An 18,628-nucleotide genomic window follows, 5' to 3' on the forward strand; every position below is an offset into this window, starting at 1 on the left:
GCTCTCAATCAGGAGGCGTGTCTATGCAAGCATTTCTAACAAGAACTCCAAGAAAGAAACCTGAATGTCCAAGGCCTAGTAACTTGGCTGTGATTTCTTTTCTCATTACAACTATTTACTTTCATATCCATTTTGAATTTTTTTTCTTAAAGAAGGTCTCTAAATTGTATAAATTTCAGGACCCACGAAACCTGGATCCATCCCTGACCAATTACTGTCAACGTGCTCTTTCTAAAATGCAAATCTGTCTCTCTTCTCTGCTTAAAATCCTCATACATTTGCACCTGGAAATAATGAAGGGTCTATGTGCCACACAAAGGAATCAGAAGTTCTTCCTGTATGTTCCTCTTAGAGACCCCAGATTATATGATATATGCTGGTAACTCCCACATCTGTTAACACTCGTTTCCAACTTTCTCTCTTAAGCTCCAGACCAAATTTTCAACTGTTTACTCAACGGATCTCTTTGAAAATCCTGAAGGCAACTCTTCAACATGCCCAAAACTGAAACAACCATCTCTTCTTGGTCCCCGCACTGCTGAGACTCTTTAAGTTCTCAGTCTCAGAAATATCATTATCCATTCAGCCTTTTCGGCTACAAATGGAGTCAACTCCAGACATTCCTTCTCTCCTACTTCCAACGGTCCATCTGTTACTACCTCTTAACCATCTTCCCTGAAAAATGTCTCTGGGCACTGCCCTCTCCTCTTCACCTCTCTGCCAGGCTTTAGTTATCGTTTCCCAAAGTAAGGTACGCACGCCACTGGTGTAAGCAAGGTGACTGGAGGTGGCACATGGATGTGCCTCTTAAAAATAGCCATATGTGTATTTTAATGTGTCCTGGGAAAAACATAACTATCAAAAACTGTAGTTTCTTTTCAAAAATAAACGCATTTAAGTATAAAAAGGGAGGTGATTTAAAGAAAATTGTTAACACTAATGCGAGTGGTATGTGGATACCCGAAACTGTAAAAACGGTCTGGGAATGCCTGAAGTTTGGGAACACTGCCTGGTTCATGGCTCATCATCTCAGGAGGAGATGCTCCAACCGCCTCCCACTGGTCTCCCTGCCAACAAGTTCTCGCCCTCTAGACTATCCTCCACATAGCTGCCAGCTTCACTTTCCTAGAAAACAAAGTCAATAACATTTTCCCTGCTTTAAAATCTTTGTGGAATCCCTACAACATATAAAATAAATCCAAACTCCTCCACTTGGAATGCAAGGCCTTCATTCCTAAGACACTAAGTTGTTCACTGTGCCCTGGAAACACCAAGCCCCTTAACGACGCATGCCTTAGAACAGGCTTTTCCCGCTGCCCTTCCCTCTTACTGGCAAATCCCTCCTCGTTCACTGCAACCCACCTCAAGGGTCACCTCCTTTGGGATGCCATCCCTAAGTCCCAGGCAGGGTTGGTTGCTCCTTCTGTGCTCCCACTCTCTGATGCCACTTAAATATCATAATTTTTTGCTCTAAGTGTGTGGGTCGATATAACTAGAATACGAAGTTATCTTATTCATTTTTGCATTGGAAAGTGTATATTATATTAAATGTAGGATAAATAAGTGAATAAATAAATGAAGGAATAAAGTTCTACTTTTAAATACATCAATAAAAATATATAGGAATGGATGGGCAAAAAGGAGTATGGGGGATGGAGTCCTCTGTTATCGCTGGTGAATAAAAAACAGGAAGAGATACGGGAAAAAGAGAAAGAGGAGGGAAAAAAGGAGAAACAGAGGAAGGCTCAATAACAGAGGAAAAGGAAGAAAGAGACCTGGGAAGGAGACAGGGAGGCCCTTTACATTTGGTGGTGAGTACACGAGCATCGTAACCTATCCACTGAATTCCTTCAGCAAATATTTACTGACAGCCTGCCTGCTGTGTGGTCCTGTGCCAGGTGCACATGGCCCCTTCTCTGACTGCTCCCCTGTGAATACAGGGACCCCTAGTTGCTCAATCAGACAGACCCTGCTCCAGAGGGAAGGTGTCGCCTTCCTGGACCCTCCTGACCCCTGAGTCCCTGACACTGTCCCTTACCTGCGCTCTGGACAGCACAGGGGCCTGGTGACGCCCTCTCCCCTCTGGCCACTCCTCCTCCTTCCTTGGCCGTGTGTCCCTTAAACATAGGGGTTCCTCGGATTCTGGCTGAGAGCCTCTCCTCTTCTCTCTCTACAAACTCTCCCTTCCAGGGCTGGGCTCTCATTTACCACCTCGATACGAATGGCTCCCAAACCCTTAGCTCCAGCTCAGAGCCCAGTCCAAAGCATGAGTCCCACACATCAAAGCCTCCCGGACATCTCCAGATGGTGGTCCCACAGGCCCCTCAAGCTATCTGCCCCTGCGCTGAACACAGCATGCTCCACGCCTGGTTCTCATTCACTGAGGACCTACAAAGTGCCAGGCTCAGGGGAGCGAACAGGAGCTTCTGGAGTGTGCAATTAGTGAGGGAGAGGGACCCAAATAATTACACAGACATACAGTTACAAGCCGCGGTTGGGGTGACAGGAAAAAAAGTAAAAAAGAAAAAGAAAACACCACCACCAACAAAAAAACACTACCAGAGTACAATGCGGGGAGCTAAGTTAAATGAGAAGGTAATATTCTCATTAAATAGAAGAAGGGATATTCAAGCTGAACCCAAAGAAGAAGTTGGAGTCAGCCCAGCAAAGAGCATGGGTAAGTATTCCAGGGAATATTCTATTCTGTTCTATTCTATTCTATTCTATTCTATTCTGTGGAATTACAGTACTCTAAGGAACCAGAATAGGGAACTGTACAAGCAAAGTAACGACTCCCTGTGACTGCCACAAGGTAGCCGCTGTGAATGAGGCTGAAGACATACATAGGAAGACCCAAATCACAAAGGGGCAAAGTAAGCATTTGGGATTTTTTGTTTTAAGGGCAATGGGTGTCCTTTAAAGGGTTTTGAGTGTGAAATGAATGATGCGTATTTTATAAAACCACTAGAGCTGACTGCAGGAGGGCAATAATACAAAAGGAGAGACCAGTTATGAGGCAACTGACTCAGTCCAGGAGAGTTTATAGTGGTTTAAGCCATTTTTCTAATTCTCAATTTATTTTTTTCCTAACAGAATACTATTTACAGCCAAAGATTCTGAGAAGTCTTTGCTCTGGGAACCTTGCCTGAATATAAGTCAATTTTCATTGCAACAAAAGTATCATTACCATGAAAATTTTCACATGCCAAAAAAAAAATTTCTAAATATAAGCCAGTAGTCTACTTACCCCCAAAGAAGTCAAACCGAATTCCAATACTATGATTCCATATCTGACCCATACCAAATGGGTCAGGTATGACCTATGGCTGTTAATCATGTGTATGCAAATTAGGAACACTGAGAAGACTACAACAGGTATTCTCATCTTACTTGAGGCAACGCACTAGTAATAACTACTAACTGGGCTTGTATCATTGATCCATTTACACATACTTATATTAAGCATCTAGCATACACTTGTAATTACTAGAATCTGGGTGACAATCTCTTATTTTGTGAAATCAAAAGACATTTTCTAAATCCTTTCAGATCACGACTAATTCAAAATTACTTCCATGATTTCTCTCCTAGAGTTACCAGGATCTAATACACACACACACACACACACACACACACACACACACACAATCTATCCTTAGAGGAACCGAGGAATTTTTAGGACATAAATTAAGTGTGAACACTGCAAACTACTGATCTACTAAGCCCCTCCTTAAAAAGGATGAGCCAGAAGAGTTCCAAGCCATCAATACTACACTCAAGCACTTCTCAGAGGTTTCCTGACCAGAAAACATAAACGCATAGAGAGAGAAGTGTAATGGTTGCACTGAAGATGCATCAATGAAAGACAATGCTAGAAAAATATTGAAAGGTCACAGTCTAAACTTCATAATATTACCAATTATTTCAGTGTCATATAAGAAATGTTGGTCTCACATGGTTCATTTGTCAAAAAAGGCAAGGGGGCTGGTTTTTGAATATTTGAAAAACATCACACTGCTTGCAAAAGTCACTGAGGATCACTATTCCATCGCCTGTATGGTCAACTGCTCCACTAACAACTCCCACGTGCCATGCTCTCTCCTTGGCCTCCAAAACTTGGCATATGCTCATCCCTCTACTTGGAATATTCTCCCCTCCTTGGCCCATCCTGGCCCCTTCCCTTGGCTAACTTCTAGTCATCCTTCAAGTCTCAACTCAAACATGATTTTTTCCTAGAAAACCTTTCCAGATTTCCCCAAAAGTAAAAGGGCTCGATGAAGGCATTCGCATATCTTTCTGTGTTCACCCCCACCTGGCACTTAATTCTCTGCAGCCCTCAGATCGAGGTTCAGAGAGGACAGGGAGCATGTCTGGTTTGTCACTGTACTGCCAGTGCCAAGCACAATGCCTGGCACACAGAAAGCTCTCAATCAAGTTTCATAAGCAAATGAATGAAGAAATGAATGGATGTTACCTTCTACTCCAAGGTCACTGAGGTCACCAAGGTCACTCCTTGCCCTCCTCATTTTTCTACCCATATGCCCCAGAACAACAAAATGATGTTAAGTCAGCAATTAAGGATCACTCTTTGGAAAGACAGCCAATCTCTAGACAGAGGGTTAGATTTTGAAACGAAGATGAAAAGGTATTAGCAAACAACTAGTCAAGGAGACATACAAAATGGGTCCTAAGCAGCACAAAGAATTCTCACCAAAAGGATTTTTCATCCAAATGTTTCTTTGCCCTAAGAGCCAGTTAGTTCAATGAAATAAGAATATCTCTGTATCTTGAACAGAACGGCAATTGAAGATAAACTGAAAATACCTTCTAATTCTCATGTGACACAGTTAATGACGATAATAGCATGCGGCGGGCACTGTCCTAAAAGCTTTGTACATTCTCTTATTTAATCCTCCAGCAACACTAGGAGATAGCTACTACTATTATTCCATTCAGCAGATGAGCAACAGGCTCAGAGTGGTTAAGTAACTTGCCTAGAATATACACCGAGGAATTGGCAGAGCTGGGATTAAAGACAAAATGATCATCGTTTCTACTTCTTAGGTTGTGTAGATAATAACAGTGGTTAACTTAAGGGAGCACTGAGCTAAATAAACTCTTCCGTGTAGTTCTGACTTAACCCTCCCCACAGGTGAGGGAGAGAATTTTAAGTGATCTTCAAGCACCATATTTCTGGTAGGAAGCCAGCTTTACACGTAATACACAGTAGAAGGAGGCACGAGGCATCGTACTGGATGGAGCGCTGAAAGAGACCGAGTAAGCGCTGGAAGAGAATCTTGAGACGCTATTTCCAATCGCATGATCTACCCCGGGGATGACGTTCCCGCCCACATAGTGGCCAGCCCCAGGGATGGGTCGGGAATGCACATCTGCCCACCCCGAGGGAGAGTTCAAAAGTGAGGCATACGGAGCATGACCTAAAGATGAAGTGTGGAAAACGCATTCCTCGTCAACGGGTTCCACGTCGGATTCCCCGCATCCCTCTCCTACGACGTTATCAGAAGCATCATTCAATCCAGCCCATTGGAGAGGGACTACGAAAAAGGCTGAAAAATGTGACTAATCTAGGAAAGTTATTTTTGTGAGAAAGAAGAAAAATGTCACCAAAAAGGGTCAGCAGATAACCCTAGCTGGGCTGAAAATAACTGCCCGTTGGCAGACCAGTCAGGAACAGGCAGAGGGCAAGAGACGTAATGCAACGTGCCAGGGAAGCTCCAGCTGAGTAGAGCTGCTGGGGGATGAGGAAACTGGCCTAATTTGGGAACATGAGCCCAGCAGCATTTCTCAGATTCCTGCAAGAGAATCTGGCTGAGTGTCAGTTCTGCGTCCTAGGAGGAGCACCAAAGAGATGGGGGGCGGAGGAGGAAGAGAAAGAGAACAGCTGTGTCTCAAACACTTTTCCAGACAAGTGGACGAATAAGGATAATCAAGTGAGAACTTACTCCCTCACCAAAAGGATTCCAAGAGGAAAACCCAAAAGTCTCTCAGCTCCCGCCAAAAGCCTTTCTCTACGGGGAGGTCTGTGCATCTAACTACCCAGCAGGTAGGAAAAGTTAGGTGGTGTTTAAGAGTCTGTCTGGAGTCTCAGGGAGTACAGCCAGACGTCAGCTGAATGACTGTGGACAAGTCACTCGACTCCCTGAAGTCTCAGTGTCGTCACAGCTAAAATGAGACAATAAGTACAGTAACTACTTTAAGAGTTACCACGGGGCTTAAATAGGCTAGTGTGTGTAATTGACAGAGAGGTAGGAACTGTCCCAATGTCAGCTATAATTATTATTATTAAAAGGACAATCTGCAAAATGGAAGTTAAGCTACAAACTGCTTTAGACCCAAGTGAGAAATGCTCATCCAAAAGACAGGCCAGGGAATTCCCTGGTGGTCCAGTGGTTAGGACTCTGCTCTCTCACTGCCGAGGACCTGGGTTCAATCCCTGGTCAGGGAACTAAAATCCCACAAGCCACGTGCGGCAGCCCCAAAAATAAAAACAAAAAACAGGCCAGTCCTGAGAGGTTTTGCCCTGAGATTCCTTTTTCCCAACTTCAGCGTATGGTAGTGTAACTTGATGGTAGAAAGCGTCCAGGTCTTTTCTTGAGGTTGTGTAGGAGAAGCATCATTTGAATTACAGAAGGTGAAAGCTCAGGCATAGAAATCCAGTTTAATTCTCAGAGCTGCTCTGCCCAGAAAAAGTTATTCACTGCAGATGTGAAGATGCTCATCATGGTACCAAAGTCTCCATAATTGTAATGCCAACCTGAACTGCTAACTGAACTATGCATCTAGGGATCCAAGCCTGATTTGTAACAAGGTGGTAAAAAACAAACAAACACAAAAAAGCAGAGGGATGCAGTCATAAACTTTCTTAGTAGTTACCGTTTCTTGAGAGGTGCCTGTGTGCTGGCACCTTTAGGTGCATTACCTAATTTGACCTTCACAACAACCTGAAAGAAGCAGGCATGACGCTAATCAACTCTGAGCTAGTGAAACTACAGGAAGAGTTCATCTTTCTGGTTAATCAGTATGATTAGGCAGGTAAATTCTTTGAAATTATTTGAAAATTTACAGATTGACCAAGCAATAAAGAGACCTTTCCTCTTCTTTCAGAGAGGGAGGAAGAGTCTAATTACCTGGGCTGAGCCACAGGTATCCTCCAGGCAGAAAGCCCCGAGGGGTTACTGAGAAAACAGGAAGAAGGAAAAGATCGAGGCAAGATTTGACACAGGCAACTGCATCAGATGTCTTGGAACTTGAGGGCATATAAATTTTCACTGAACTCTACACAACCCCAAATTAGAAAACGGGAGAGGAATGTGGATTTTTTATTTTTATTTTTTTTGCTACTAAAAATAATTCTTTCCTTTTATACCCAAGCCTATAAGAAAAAAAACAACAAAAAACAAACTCTGTATAAATTCTATTTTTTTTTAAATTGATATGTCAGTCGCAAACTGCCTACTCAACAGTCATTCCTCTTCTCCTTAACCCCAAAACCCCAATGTGATGGGTGTGGCAACGTGCCCAGCTGAGAAAGCCCTTGAAATTTAGGTGGCTTTAAGACCCAGTTCTGACCAATGACATGTAACTAGAAGTCTACTTGGTGAGGTCTCTGGCTATCATTTTCCTGATAAGAAGGGACACACTTCGTTGGCATGAACCCTGAAGTCTTCCACTCTTCCCCATCTCCTCACCTAAAATACAGATTGGATCCCTGGGGAACAGCCAGCCATCATGTCAGCAACCATGAGAACAAGTTACAAGTTCCAGATGGCAGAGCAAGTGTCTAGACGGGGTGAGGGTAACGCAGGACCTTCTCCAGTGACCGCACCCACCCTGCCCTCCACTGGACTTCTTGCTGTGAGAAAAATCACTCCTGCCTGCTCCAAACCCTGGGGCTGAGTTTCTGATGCATATAGCCAAATTCAATGCCAATAAGGATACCTGAAAATCAATCCATCCTAAAAGAGCAGGAGTTTTAACTTGAATGGAAACAGGGGCCAGGTAGATCAGATGTGAGTAAATCTGACCAGGTGTATTCAAGTAAGAAATGGTGAGCTGGACAGGGCAGGCCAAGCGTACGCAAGCACCGTTCTCAGCTGCAGCCAACTGCTGCCATGTGGGATGCCAGCCCAGCATTCCTGCTGTGCCAGAACTTCTGGTTTCAAAGAGGGGCCCCAAATCTGGACTTTCACGTAAATTTTCCTAATTTAGAAATAATAACAACCAAGTTTTAAAAAATGTTTAATTTTGTACAGGTCAAAGAAGACACAGTTGTAGCAAAATTCAGCATGAAGGCCACCAGTTTTTAACCGTAGCAGGGTTAAGGCACAATAACAGAACACCCGAGCTCTGGAGAGACAATAATGGTGAGCAGTTATATACTGAGCACTTATGGGTCAGACTGGGTTAAGGGCTTTCTTTATACCTGTTACCTTGTTTTTTCTTTCTGGCCACCCTATCAAGTACGTAATACTAACCCTGTTTTATCAATGAGGAAACTGAGGCTTGAAGAGGTTAAGTAACTTGCTGAGCCATAGAGCTAACATGTGGCAGGGCCAGGATTTCAGCCCAGGGCTGTCTAACCGCAAGGCCTGTGCCCTTATCCACCCTTCAGGAGGAATGCCCGCTGCATCTGGAAGCACAAAACCTGCTTCAGATCACTACTAGTCAGCCTGTGGAGAAATGAGTAGCAACCCTTGGAGAGACTTCCAAATCGCTTCTAAAAGAGACTCAGGCTCACATCCTCCTTCTGTGCGGCCCTTTAATAACAAGAGCAAAGCTCCATCCAAATATTCTCTTGTTCACTACTTACTGAATGAATGAACATTTGTACATTGTACATGTAGCGCCTTTCCGTTTACTAAAGTGCTTTTAAATAGTATCTCACTTAATCTTCACATCAGCTTGGTAGTATTGTTACCACTGTTTGACAGATAATGAAATGGAGGATTAGAGAGATTAGTGGAGTTGTTCAAGACCCAGGCAATTAGCAGAGCCCACGCTCAAGCCCAGGTTTTCAGATGCCAAGCCCGCCTTCCCGCTATTCCAGCACACCTGGAAGTTGCTCCGCTTCCTCCACGGAGCTCCCCATCCCGCCAGCTCGCTTTAAAATCATCATTTGCTTGAACTAATTCCTATATAACTCTAAAGTAACTCCAATATGTCTGACAGCCCCCAGGTACCATATTTACGTTTTCATGAATAGCTTCATCCTAGAATATAGTCAGTGAAAGGACAAAAATAAATATATCAAGTAATACATTCAGAACTGGAATGTAAATGGGCACACACACATAAGTCTTAGAATCTAATCTTAGAAAGAAACAGCCAAAAAGGCCCACACAGCACAATGTGCATCTGGCCCCAGGGGAGGCTGCCCACGCTGCTTTAAACCTCAATTCAGGGAGAGAAGGAATCCTGGAATTCTGACTGGCATTTTGCTGTCAGAGGCACCAGCTGGGTGAAGAACAGAATGACTTTTCTTTTTTCTTTCTTTTTTTGAAAAAATAAATTTATTTATTTTTGGCTGCATTGAGTCTTCGCTGCTGCATGCGGGCTTTCTCTAGTTGCGAGAGCGGGGGCTATTCTTTGCTGCGGTACGTGGGCTTCTCACTGCGGTGGCTTCTCTTGTTGCAGAGCACGGACTCTAGGCACGTGGGCTCAGTAGTTGTGGCTCGCGGGCTCTAGAGCGCAGGCTCAGTAGTTATGGCGCACGGGCTTAGTTGCTCCGTGGCATGTGGGATCTTCCCGGAGGGCTCGAACCTGTGTCCCCTGCACTGGCAGGTGGATTCTTAACCACTGTGCCACCAGGGTAGTCCCCAGAATGACTTTTCATCATCTTCCAGAAAAAATACTAAGGACCAGATGGGGCCAAAAAAAAAAAAGGTACATGCCTCTGCAGAAATAAGTAGGTATTCTAGAAAGGCTGAAACCCTGACAGGTTCATCACAGTCTGCGACTTTGGAGTTAGGTGCTCACAGTACTGACTCTCCCTTGAGCCGAGGGGAATGGGACAGGTAGGTGAACCAGGCCTACTGACCCCAGCTTGGTAGCTGATTTGGTGTGGGTGCCACAGAGGCTTCAAGGCCATCAGGACATCCCGGCCCATCTCAGACTCACTCACCTCACCACTAAGGTGGCTATAACCTCCTTCACAATTGGGTAGGCTTGTAATTAGCCTCTGTGACTGCCAGTGATCACGAGAAAATAAGTTCCATTACGGCAGGGGATTTGGCTCTTGTTCACTGAAATATGCCAACCCCCTAAAATGGTGCCTGACACACAGTAAGCTTCGGTAAATACTTGTTAAATAAATGAACTAATGATCTGGTGTTCGGACGGATCCTCCAAAGGCCAAGAGTAGACTTCCACTGATCCAGTCATTGGCTTGCCCATCCATGCAGTTCAAGCTCCTTGAGATCCAGGGTTGGGTCTAGTATATCGTCTTTCACTATCTCACTCCATTATACCCCCTTAACTGTGTCTCCAGTGTGCCACAGTCTGCCACCCCTGACCCTGTGACGCTCTTATTTAGCTTCTAAGAGCCCCTCATCACACACTATGTACTTCACCCCCTCACCCTTTGCAGTGTCAATGGCATGCCTGCTCTGTGCCAGGCACTGCGATAAACAAAGGCGGACAAAGGTGAAACACAACCGTCGCCTTCCAAAAGCTCACATCTTCTGAGGGAGCCAGGCACATAAATAATTAGAATACAATGTAATAAGCTCTACAATGGAGGTGCTATGGTCAAAGTCACAAACTGACAACCCTCAGCCCTAATCTAGCCCATATGGTGATTTAACCTTTATAATTAGTCGCTAACCTCTAAAACCGTGCTGCTTTCACATAAAATTTTAGACTGCCATCTCTTGGAAAAATCAGAAGAGCTGACAGTACTGGACCTATATTCCCCACAGCATCAGCTGGCTGTGGCTAGATAGTGGTTACCCTTTGGAGGGTACATGTGGCCTCTGGTTTTTCCACAATCCCCCCCCAGTCTCTCCCTGCCATCTTCAGGCAATGAGGCCAAGGTTCAGTCACCAGCTTTTCTGTGTTGGCATGGCTGTTATCTGAGAGGAGGAATGATTCTCTGTACCCATATTTCTAAAATCAGTGAGAAAATGAAAGATAAACTAAAGGTCCATGTGGAACACTTAAAGACATGGTAGATATCTTATTTCTGATGAAAGTGAAGGATATTCCTACCTATGTGATATGTAAGTCAAATGTGTCTGTATCTTGTCCCCAGCATGCTGTACTCGGGCACCTGCATGGCCCATAAGGCCTCCCAGCAGAGATGCCCTCATCTGTTATAAATCTACTGTAGGCCAATGAGCTGGGCAACTGAGAAGCCAGGTTGCCTGTTGCCCAGAAACTCACTGTCTAGTGGGCCAGGCACATAGAAAGAAAATTAGTGCATAATGTGAGATGTTCTATAACAGGTACTATGGGAACTGAGAAGTAGCAGCCCTAAGTCGGCCTGGAGAAGTTAGGAAGAGCTGACAGCGAGGATTACCCTGAAGCCAGCTCTTGAAAAGGGCAGAGTTTTTTCAAATGGGCAGAGGAGGGTGAAAAGAAGTTCTGAGTAAACCGCTGAAAATAGTGCCCTGGCATTAAAAGCAATGCTCATCAAGATTACCCACCCTCTGCAAAGAGGCTGGATAAATTCCCACGATTCCAGGCCACTTGGAAAAGTTTCCAGGAAAGTAAGGCCAGTACGGATCCCCTTCCTGCCTGAAAACTGTAGAAAGCGCAGGTCACCACCAAGAGCAAATGTCCAGTTGTGTAATCCAACTTTACGTCACCAGCATGCCTCCCTGGCGTTTATCTGGCAGGAATAAAAACCCGGATTTTGGCTGGATTTTGAAACCTCCCAGTCCCTTGCTTCAGTTAACGTACAAAACTTCTTCACTGGGAATATAAAGCAATGCACAGAAACTACTCTGGCATCAAAAGAAAAAAGTTCCTCTTTCACTTCTTGCTAACAGGACAAATGCCGAGGAAGGGAATTCCCAAATCAAGATAGGAGGAAGGCTGACATTAAAGAGAAGAAGGAGAAAAAAATATGAAATACCAAATCCTTGCTCACTGAGTAATCGCTAACTCTTAGAGTGCATTTCTTCAGAATTTTTTAACACTCACCTCTGCAGTCAGAGTCGAAGAGGAATTCTTGCCAGTGAGATGATTCTCGGCTTGAGCTGACTCCTGTTGAGCTCGGCGCCCCATCTTGGCTCCCTGTAAGGAGAGATGAGGGGCATTGCTGACCCAAACGTCTTTGAGCCACTATGAGGAAGACAATCCTGCCAAGGTAAGCAAGGACTGGATTTATGATGACATGGTGGAGGATGGGATTTGAGCAACTTGAGTATATACTTAGAAAAGGCTCCAAACCCTTAAAACAAAGTGCCCATGGTCAGTTCTATACAGTAGAGCAGGAAATTCATGTACTGATCACAGTGTTTTCTTTTAATGGCCATAGACCTTTTCTACCCAAAGAAATGCAGCTAGAAATTCCTCTAGAGGGGGCAGGGACCTCATGCCATAGCCCAGGAAGAGTGTGGTCAAGGCTCCCATGTTCCTATGCGGGATTTTATGAAGGCCTAATTTCAAAGCTGTAGCTTGGCACGAAAATAGTTATCCAAAAGGCATTTGGGGGGGAAAGAAATTCCATGGTAACTGAAACCAGAGAAATACAGATAGCATTTGCTTTGACGTGTACACTACTTGGATTTGCACTTACAGTCATTAAAGGAAAGATGTTACAAGAATCTTGAGACATTAGCTTTGGACATCAGACCACTTCAAATTCTGAGTCATCAAATGAACCATCTGCACGTGTTTCCCAAAGCCCTGCTGGGGTGGAGGCTCTGTGTCTCAAATACCTCCCAGCACGTACACAAAACATTCTTTAGGCAGACTAGTGGGTGGTGAAATGTTTACATTTTTCTCAAAAAACAAAAAAAAAGCCAGCATTAATGTAAGCACTTTTCGATCTCATTTGATGTAGCTTCATTTGATTTCACAGTAACAGTGACTGGGATTCAGGCCATTTTACAAATAAGGAAACTGAGACCCAGGAAAGCAATTAAGTGGCAGATAAATCTAAGAGCTAAATCTTCTTCTACCTTCAAATCCTGAGTTCCTTCCACTATGCCCTGCTGGAATTTCTTTTAAGATGTTCTAAGACCTGACTGCATCAATAAACTGAGAGCGGTTACATGATACCTACATAAAAACCCTTACGTAGTATTTACATGTCAAATTCTAATCAATCATTTAGGTTTCAGGGATGACAGAAACAATCTTTCTGACAATAAGCAGCTCATTTTCTTCCCAAGACAGACAACTGCACTCCTTCACCTATGGCTGCCCTTTTCCATTTATCATAACGTTGGGTTTCTGAATACGGCATACTACATGCAGTGAGTTGTGCTCAAACAAAAATTCAAGGATCTTGTCTTTAAATGCTGTTTGTAGACGGTTTCTCTAATAATTGTCAAGTATTTTAAGGTTTTAAACTTTTTGAAGACCCTGTATAAATCCACAGGAATGACTGGCAGAAAACCTACTTTACTACCTGGTTTTATATGTTTTAAATCTATAGTCTGTTTATTGTTCATCTTCTGCCACTGAAATGTAAGCCCCATGAGGGGCAGGGACTTAGTTTTTTTCACTGGTATATCCCGAGCAACTAGGACAACCAATGCCTGACAGACAGAAGGGGCTCAATAAATATTTGCTGAAAGAATGAATTTATAACTACATTCACAGCCCCTGGTACTAAAAAAGCTCACATATCAGAAAGGCTTGGTGACATAATATTCTCCTTGGTCAGTCAAGCAACCTGCTTCTTCGTAGAACAATTTGCTCCCAATGCTCATATCTCCTCTCCAATTACTTAGAGGATCTCCGATGTTACTAGGGCACTTCAAAACATGTAGAGATTCCACAGCAGAAACTAAAGACCTGCCCTGTGGGCCAATCTTTTAGTGACTGTCATCTTTGATAATTTTAAAGGTAAAAAGGCTTGATGAGGCTGTGTTGGAGTTAAAACACACACACACACACACACACACACACACTGAACTTGGGTCTTGAATCTAGCTCAGCTTATTTATATATAAGCTTGGGTAAATCACAGCCTCAGAAGCAACAGTCGCTAACCTCTTCTAATAACTTAGCACATGCCAGCCACTGTGTTAAATGCTCTCCACGCACGCCTCATTTCATCTTCACTGCAACCCCTTTAAGTAGACATTAACATCTCCATTCTAGACATAAGGAAATCGAGGTTCCTGGAGGTTGACTTTTTTTAACCCATGCAACAGCTTTATACGCCCTCTGACCTCTGGGTCCCCCGAGCACCTAGCCACTCCCCTGCGTTATAAATCTTTATTTCCTTAACTATAAAACTGAGGTAACGCCCACCTCCCCATGAGGATTAGTGGCAAGAAAAGACCTCCCTGTCTAACGCCTTCCTTCCTTCCATGCATAAAACAGTACGGTTTTTACATCAACTTCTGCTATGAGATGTCCCAAGGGAAAAGCACTAGGATGAGTGCAAGCGTGACTCTGGCCAGGGCCCCTCCAGTCACCCTCAGATCTGTCCATTCTAGGGGAGTTGGCACTTGGAGCTCCAGAAAGCGGAGAGAAGCTGGGAAATTTCCCACCGGTCCCAGAGGCCGGCGGGGGCAGGATCTGTTTTCCACTCTTTGAGGATTTTAAAGAAAGCAAACCCTAGGCCAGCAGCCGAGGAGCTCACCGCTGCCTCAGGGGCGGGGCAAGGGAGGCCGCCTCCTCCCCGACCTCACCCCCGCAAGGCTCAGAGCCGGCCCGCTCAGGCCGCCACGGACAGGCCGGGCCGAGGGGACTCAGGGAAGCCGGGGCCGGCGGGGTCGCTCCTCCCCACCCGCTAATTCCTGGCCCCAAGCCCCCCGAGTCGGTCCTCACGGAGGTGGCCGAGCCGCGACGCCGCTCCTCGCCTAGGTCCAGCACGTCCTCCATCTCTGCGGCCGCCTGACGTCACTTCCTGGAAACCCAGCGGCCCAGTCGCGTCCCTGACGACGGCTCCGCCCTTCCATCCCAATACTTAAAGGGTCCGCCGCATCGTTCCTGGAGTCTACGTGCCAACCTCCAATTTAAACCAAACCTATCCTAAACCTGCCTTTTTTGACATCTGGAAAAAATCTCCAGATATTAAATCCTGATAAGGGTGCTCCTGTGGGACAGTGAACAGTTTTAGTCTTTAGAAACTGCCTACATCTGTAGCTCTGTTCAAACACATAAGTTGTCAAGTGCAAAGCACTGCTAGTAATAGTAGTAATTTTTCTGATGCCTTCCATTTGTAAAGCTCTTTGCAATGTACAGAGGACCTTCACAGTTATTAGCTCATGGGAAGGGCATAACAACCTTGTGTGGGAAGCAAGACAAGTTGTATTGTCTCCAATGGACAGATGAAAGAACAGGCACACAGAGGGTCAGGTGCCAATAGATGATTTGTAATGAAAAGTGCGATATACATAAACTCTGCCTTCAAGAATACAGAGCCGCTGAAGCAACACATCAAAAACCTGTGTACTAATAACTTTCAAAAGTACAAGTAATCCCTCCAAGACCCCATGAAGTGAGCAGGAGCAGTATCTCTATTCAACAACTGAAGACACTCAGGTGCAGAGCAATGCCTTGAGGAAAATCACCTGAGTGTTAAGCAGCAGAGCCAGGTGCTTTCTCACACCAGATCTTACTGAAGAATTTTTCTCTGGTGCATGTTACTGGGTGCCAGCCAGTCTCCTGGGCCAGCAGAGGAAGACGGCCCCCAAATTCCCAGTCTAATGGGACAAGCGAGTTGAGTCTTCATTGACTCTCCATGTAAGATCCCCACGTCAATGCCACTGACCAGTCCCTAGTACTGAGGACCCGCAGCCGGGACCCCAGAAGATGGGCTCATGACCCTGAAAGTGAACAATGTCCCCAACACCATGCCTGGGGTAAGGCTTAGATGGCTACCTCTTAAAAGCGAGGACTTGGAAGTGGGATTAATGACTCTAAAACAGGAATGCAGGATTTCTTAAATGCCTAGTAAATTATTCAGTTCAACCATTTATCAATACATGTTTACTGGGTAGGGCTATGCGTTAGCATGCCCGTGACAACAACAGTACTGCCTGGATGTCAGAAGAGTTGAAGCCTCATCCTAGCTCTGCTGCTAACTACCTGTGTAGCCAGGCAGAGCCCTCTCTGGACCTCAGCTTCCTCCCTTGTAGTGGCTCTTAGAGATTACCCCTAAAATCTTTCACTCACGAACTCTGATTCTCAGTGAGAAAAATACCCTGTTAGATTTTAACCTGAAGAAACATTCACTGCCAAAAACCCAGGATGGATGAAATATAGGCTCCAGTGAAGCCCTTGTTCCCTTCTTCCTTGGCACCAGATGAGGAAGAAGGGATTAATCTTTGGATTATTCCATTTCTTGTGATCTCTGTTGAACAATAATCAATATCGAGGCAGCAAAGAATAAAGAGCTTTATTGGGGGGGGGGTCTTAAGAATTGCAATTCAGGAGACACAGATTCTGGTAAAGTCAAAAGAGTGTTCCAGGGAAGAGAAAGGGTCAGGGGCTTACAAAGGCAAAAGCCACAAGGCTGTACTCTGACACGAGAAAGGAAATATTTGTCATTAAGGAATCATGAGTTATTTTAGAGTAAGCGTCTGATCAGTAGATAGGCTGTCACGAGGTATTATAAGGTAGGGGTCTGATAACTATCTTGAGTTTCTGGCACATCTTCTGAATGCCTTCATTAGGACAGTAAGTGGTCAAAAGGTCAGATTTTATCCAGGCTGAGACTCACATACTTCACACTTCCTCAAAGGCCTCTGGTTCCATTTTAGAGAGCTCTTAGCAATACCGACTCCATTTCTATTTTCCTTCCACTGCTCATAGCCACACCACCACCACTTTAGAGCTAATTTCCAAGACTCCGCTCCCACTTCTTCCCCAAATTCCTGAAAGCAAAGGGTGCACGTTCTGGGCAGACAGAAGCCCTGGAGTAGGGCTTTCCAAACCTTGCTGGGCACCTGAATCGCCAGATCTTACTGAAGTATCTTTCTCTGGTGCATGTTACTGGCACCCAGTAACATGAAGTTTGTTAAAAATACATGTGTCAGTGCCCCGTCCCTGTAGACTCTGATTTGGTACAGGTGGGGTGCAGAAGGACATCACTTTAATAATTTTCCCTCTCATTTTACAAGTATTTACTTGAAGGTCTCAGTAGGGCCTTCTCTGATTTTAAATTGCAGCGTCCCCCCAGCCTAGGCACTCTGTCTCCTCTTTCCCTGCTTCATTCTCCACCGTGGCACTCACCTTTGATCATACTACATTATTTACATATTTAGCTCATTTATGGCATTTCCCACGGCCCTACTGCCACTTCTAGATGTGAAGTCCATAAGAGAATGGTTTTGTTTGCTTTGTTCACTGTTGCATCTACAGAGCCTAGAACAGTGCCTGGCATATAAGTAGACGTCAAAAATATTTCTCAAATGATAGCTGAATTCCAGAGTCAGTAGAGCACAGTAGTTAAATGCATAGACTCTGGCAATAGACTTCCTGGGTCCAAATCTCAGTGTTGACACCCACTGACTCTATGACCTAAAAGTAATTCAAAAGCAAGTTACCTTAAGCTTTCTACACTTAGGATTCCTCATGTTTTATGCAAATAAATATAATGTCTTCCAAACCAGACAGCCCTTGTTAAATATCACCTCCACCACTCACAAGCAGTGTAGCCTCTTAAATGGGTCTATGCCTCACTGTCCTCAACTTAAACTGATCAACCAGGGCCCTGGGGATGCAGAGAATCTGCCTATGAGCCAGGGGCAGGAACCAGACCTCGCAGGAAGGGTCTGGAAGGCTAGGGCGAGGTGGGCTGGGGTGGCAGGGAGCAGCGCTGAGTCCCTGGAAAGTGATCAATTCAGAGACAATCCTGGGGACGGGCTCGGGCATGGTGGCTTGCCCTCCCTAAGCTTTTGATGGGAAAAGACCTAGAAGCTTAGGCTGAGAAAAGGAACGAAAGCGGAGAGAAAACCTCCCCTCACCCATCTGGGAAATGGGCTCGGGCCAACTGCTGACTCTGCGCTGGCTGGCGCAGCTCCCCGCGGAACTCTCGGCGGGGAGGAAGGCCGCGAACATCTGGAGGACATTTCTGTGAGAGGGGCTGCAGAGCGGGACCGGGAAGGGAGAAGTGCACTTGTACGCACGTCGGGCCGAGAGGGAAGCTGTTCCCCAGGGCACTCGGTCTTGTTTTCCTCGTCCTCTTTCGCGGCCCCTTCTCCCCAGGCCCCCAGCCTCACCCCCACCCCCACCCCCGGCCCTCCCGGCCTTCCCGGCTCCGACCCGCGGAACCTCCTTCACTGGCGGCGTCGCCTCGCCAGAGGGCACCCTTGATCTGCCGGAAAACGCCACCATTTTTCAATGCCCCTGGAGCATCTCCAAGCTTCCGCGAGCCACCCGACTCCAATCTTGTCAATGAAGAATCGGGGCCAGGATCGCCGCGGGGCCGAACCCAGTTCCAACCCCGCGCCCAGGCCGGGCGTCAGCCCCACCGAGGGTG

The 18,628-nt window shown here is 45.4% G+C and overlaps 1 protein-coding gene and 1 non-coding gene across 3 annotated transcripts in view; one reads left to right on the forward strand and one right to left on the reverse strand.

Moving 5' to 3' along the window:
- Positions 1–15,029, reverse strand: part of IFT43 (intraflagellar transport 43) — an 88,053-nt gene extending 73,024 nt beyond the window's left edge. Inside the window, exons 1-2 of one of the 2 annotated variants that reach the window (XM_060004149.1) lie at positions 14,971–15,029; positions 12,163–12,255 (exon numbers count right to left, since the gene is read on the reverse strand). In XM_060004149.1, the coding sequence (XP_059860132.1) occupies positions 12,163–12,255; positions 14,971–15,024 (147 nt within the window). In that variant the 5' untranslated portion in view covers positions 15,025–15,029. Of the gene's footprint in view, positions 1–12,162; positions 12,256–14,929 lie in introns of both variants that reach the window. The other variant, XM_060004150.1, reaches the window with a different exon arrangement.
- Positions 6,394–6,466, forward strand: TRNAE-CUC (transfer RNA glutamic acid (anticodon CUC)). Its single transcript has one exon. It is a non-coding gene; the product is annotated as a tRNA-Glu (tRNA).
- Positions 15,030–18,628: the final 3,599 nt, after the last annotated feature.

The sequence above is a fragment of the Delphinus delphis genome, chromosome 2, assembly GCF_949987515.2.
Source record: "Delphinus delphis chromosome 2, mDelDel1.2, whole genome shotgun sequence".
In the NCBI taxonomy this organism is placed as follows: Eukaryota; Metazoa; Chordata; class Mammalia; order Artiodactyla; family Delphinidae; genus Delphinus; species Delphinus delphis.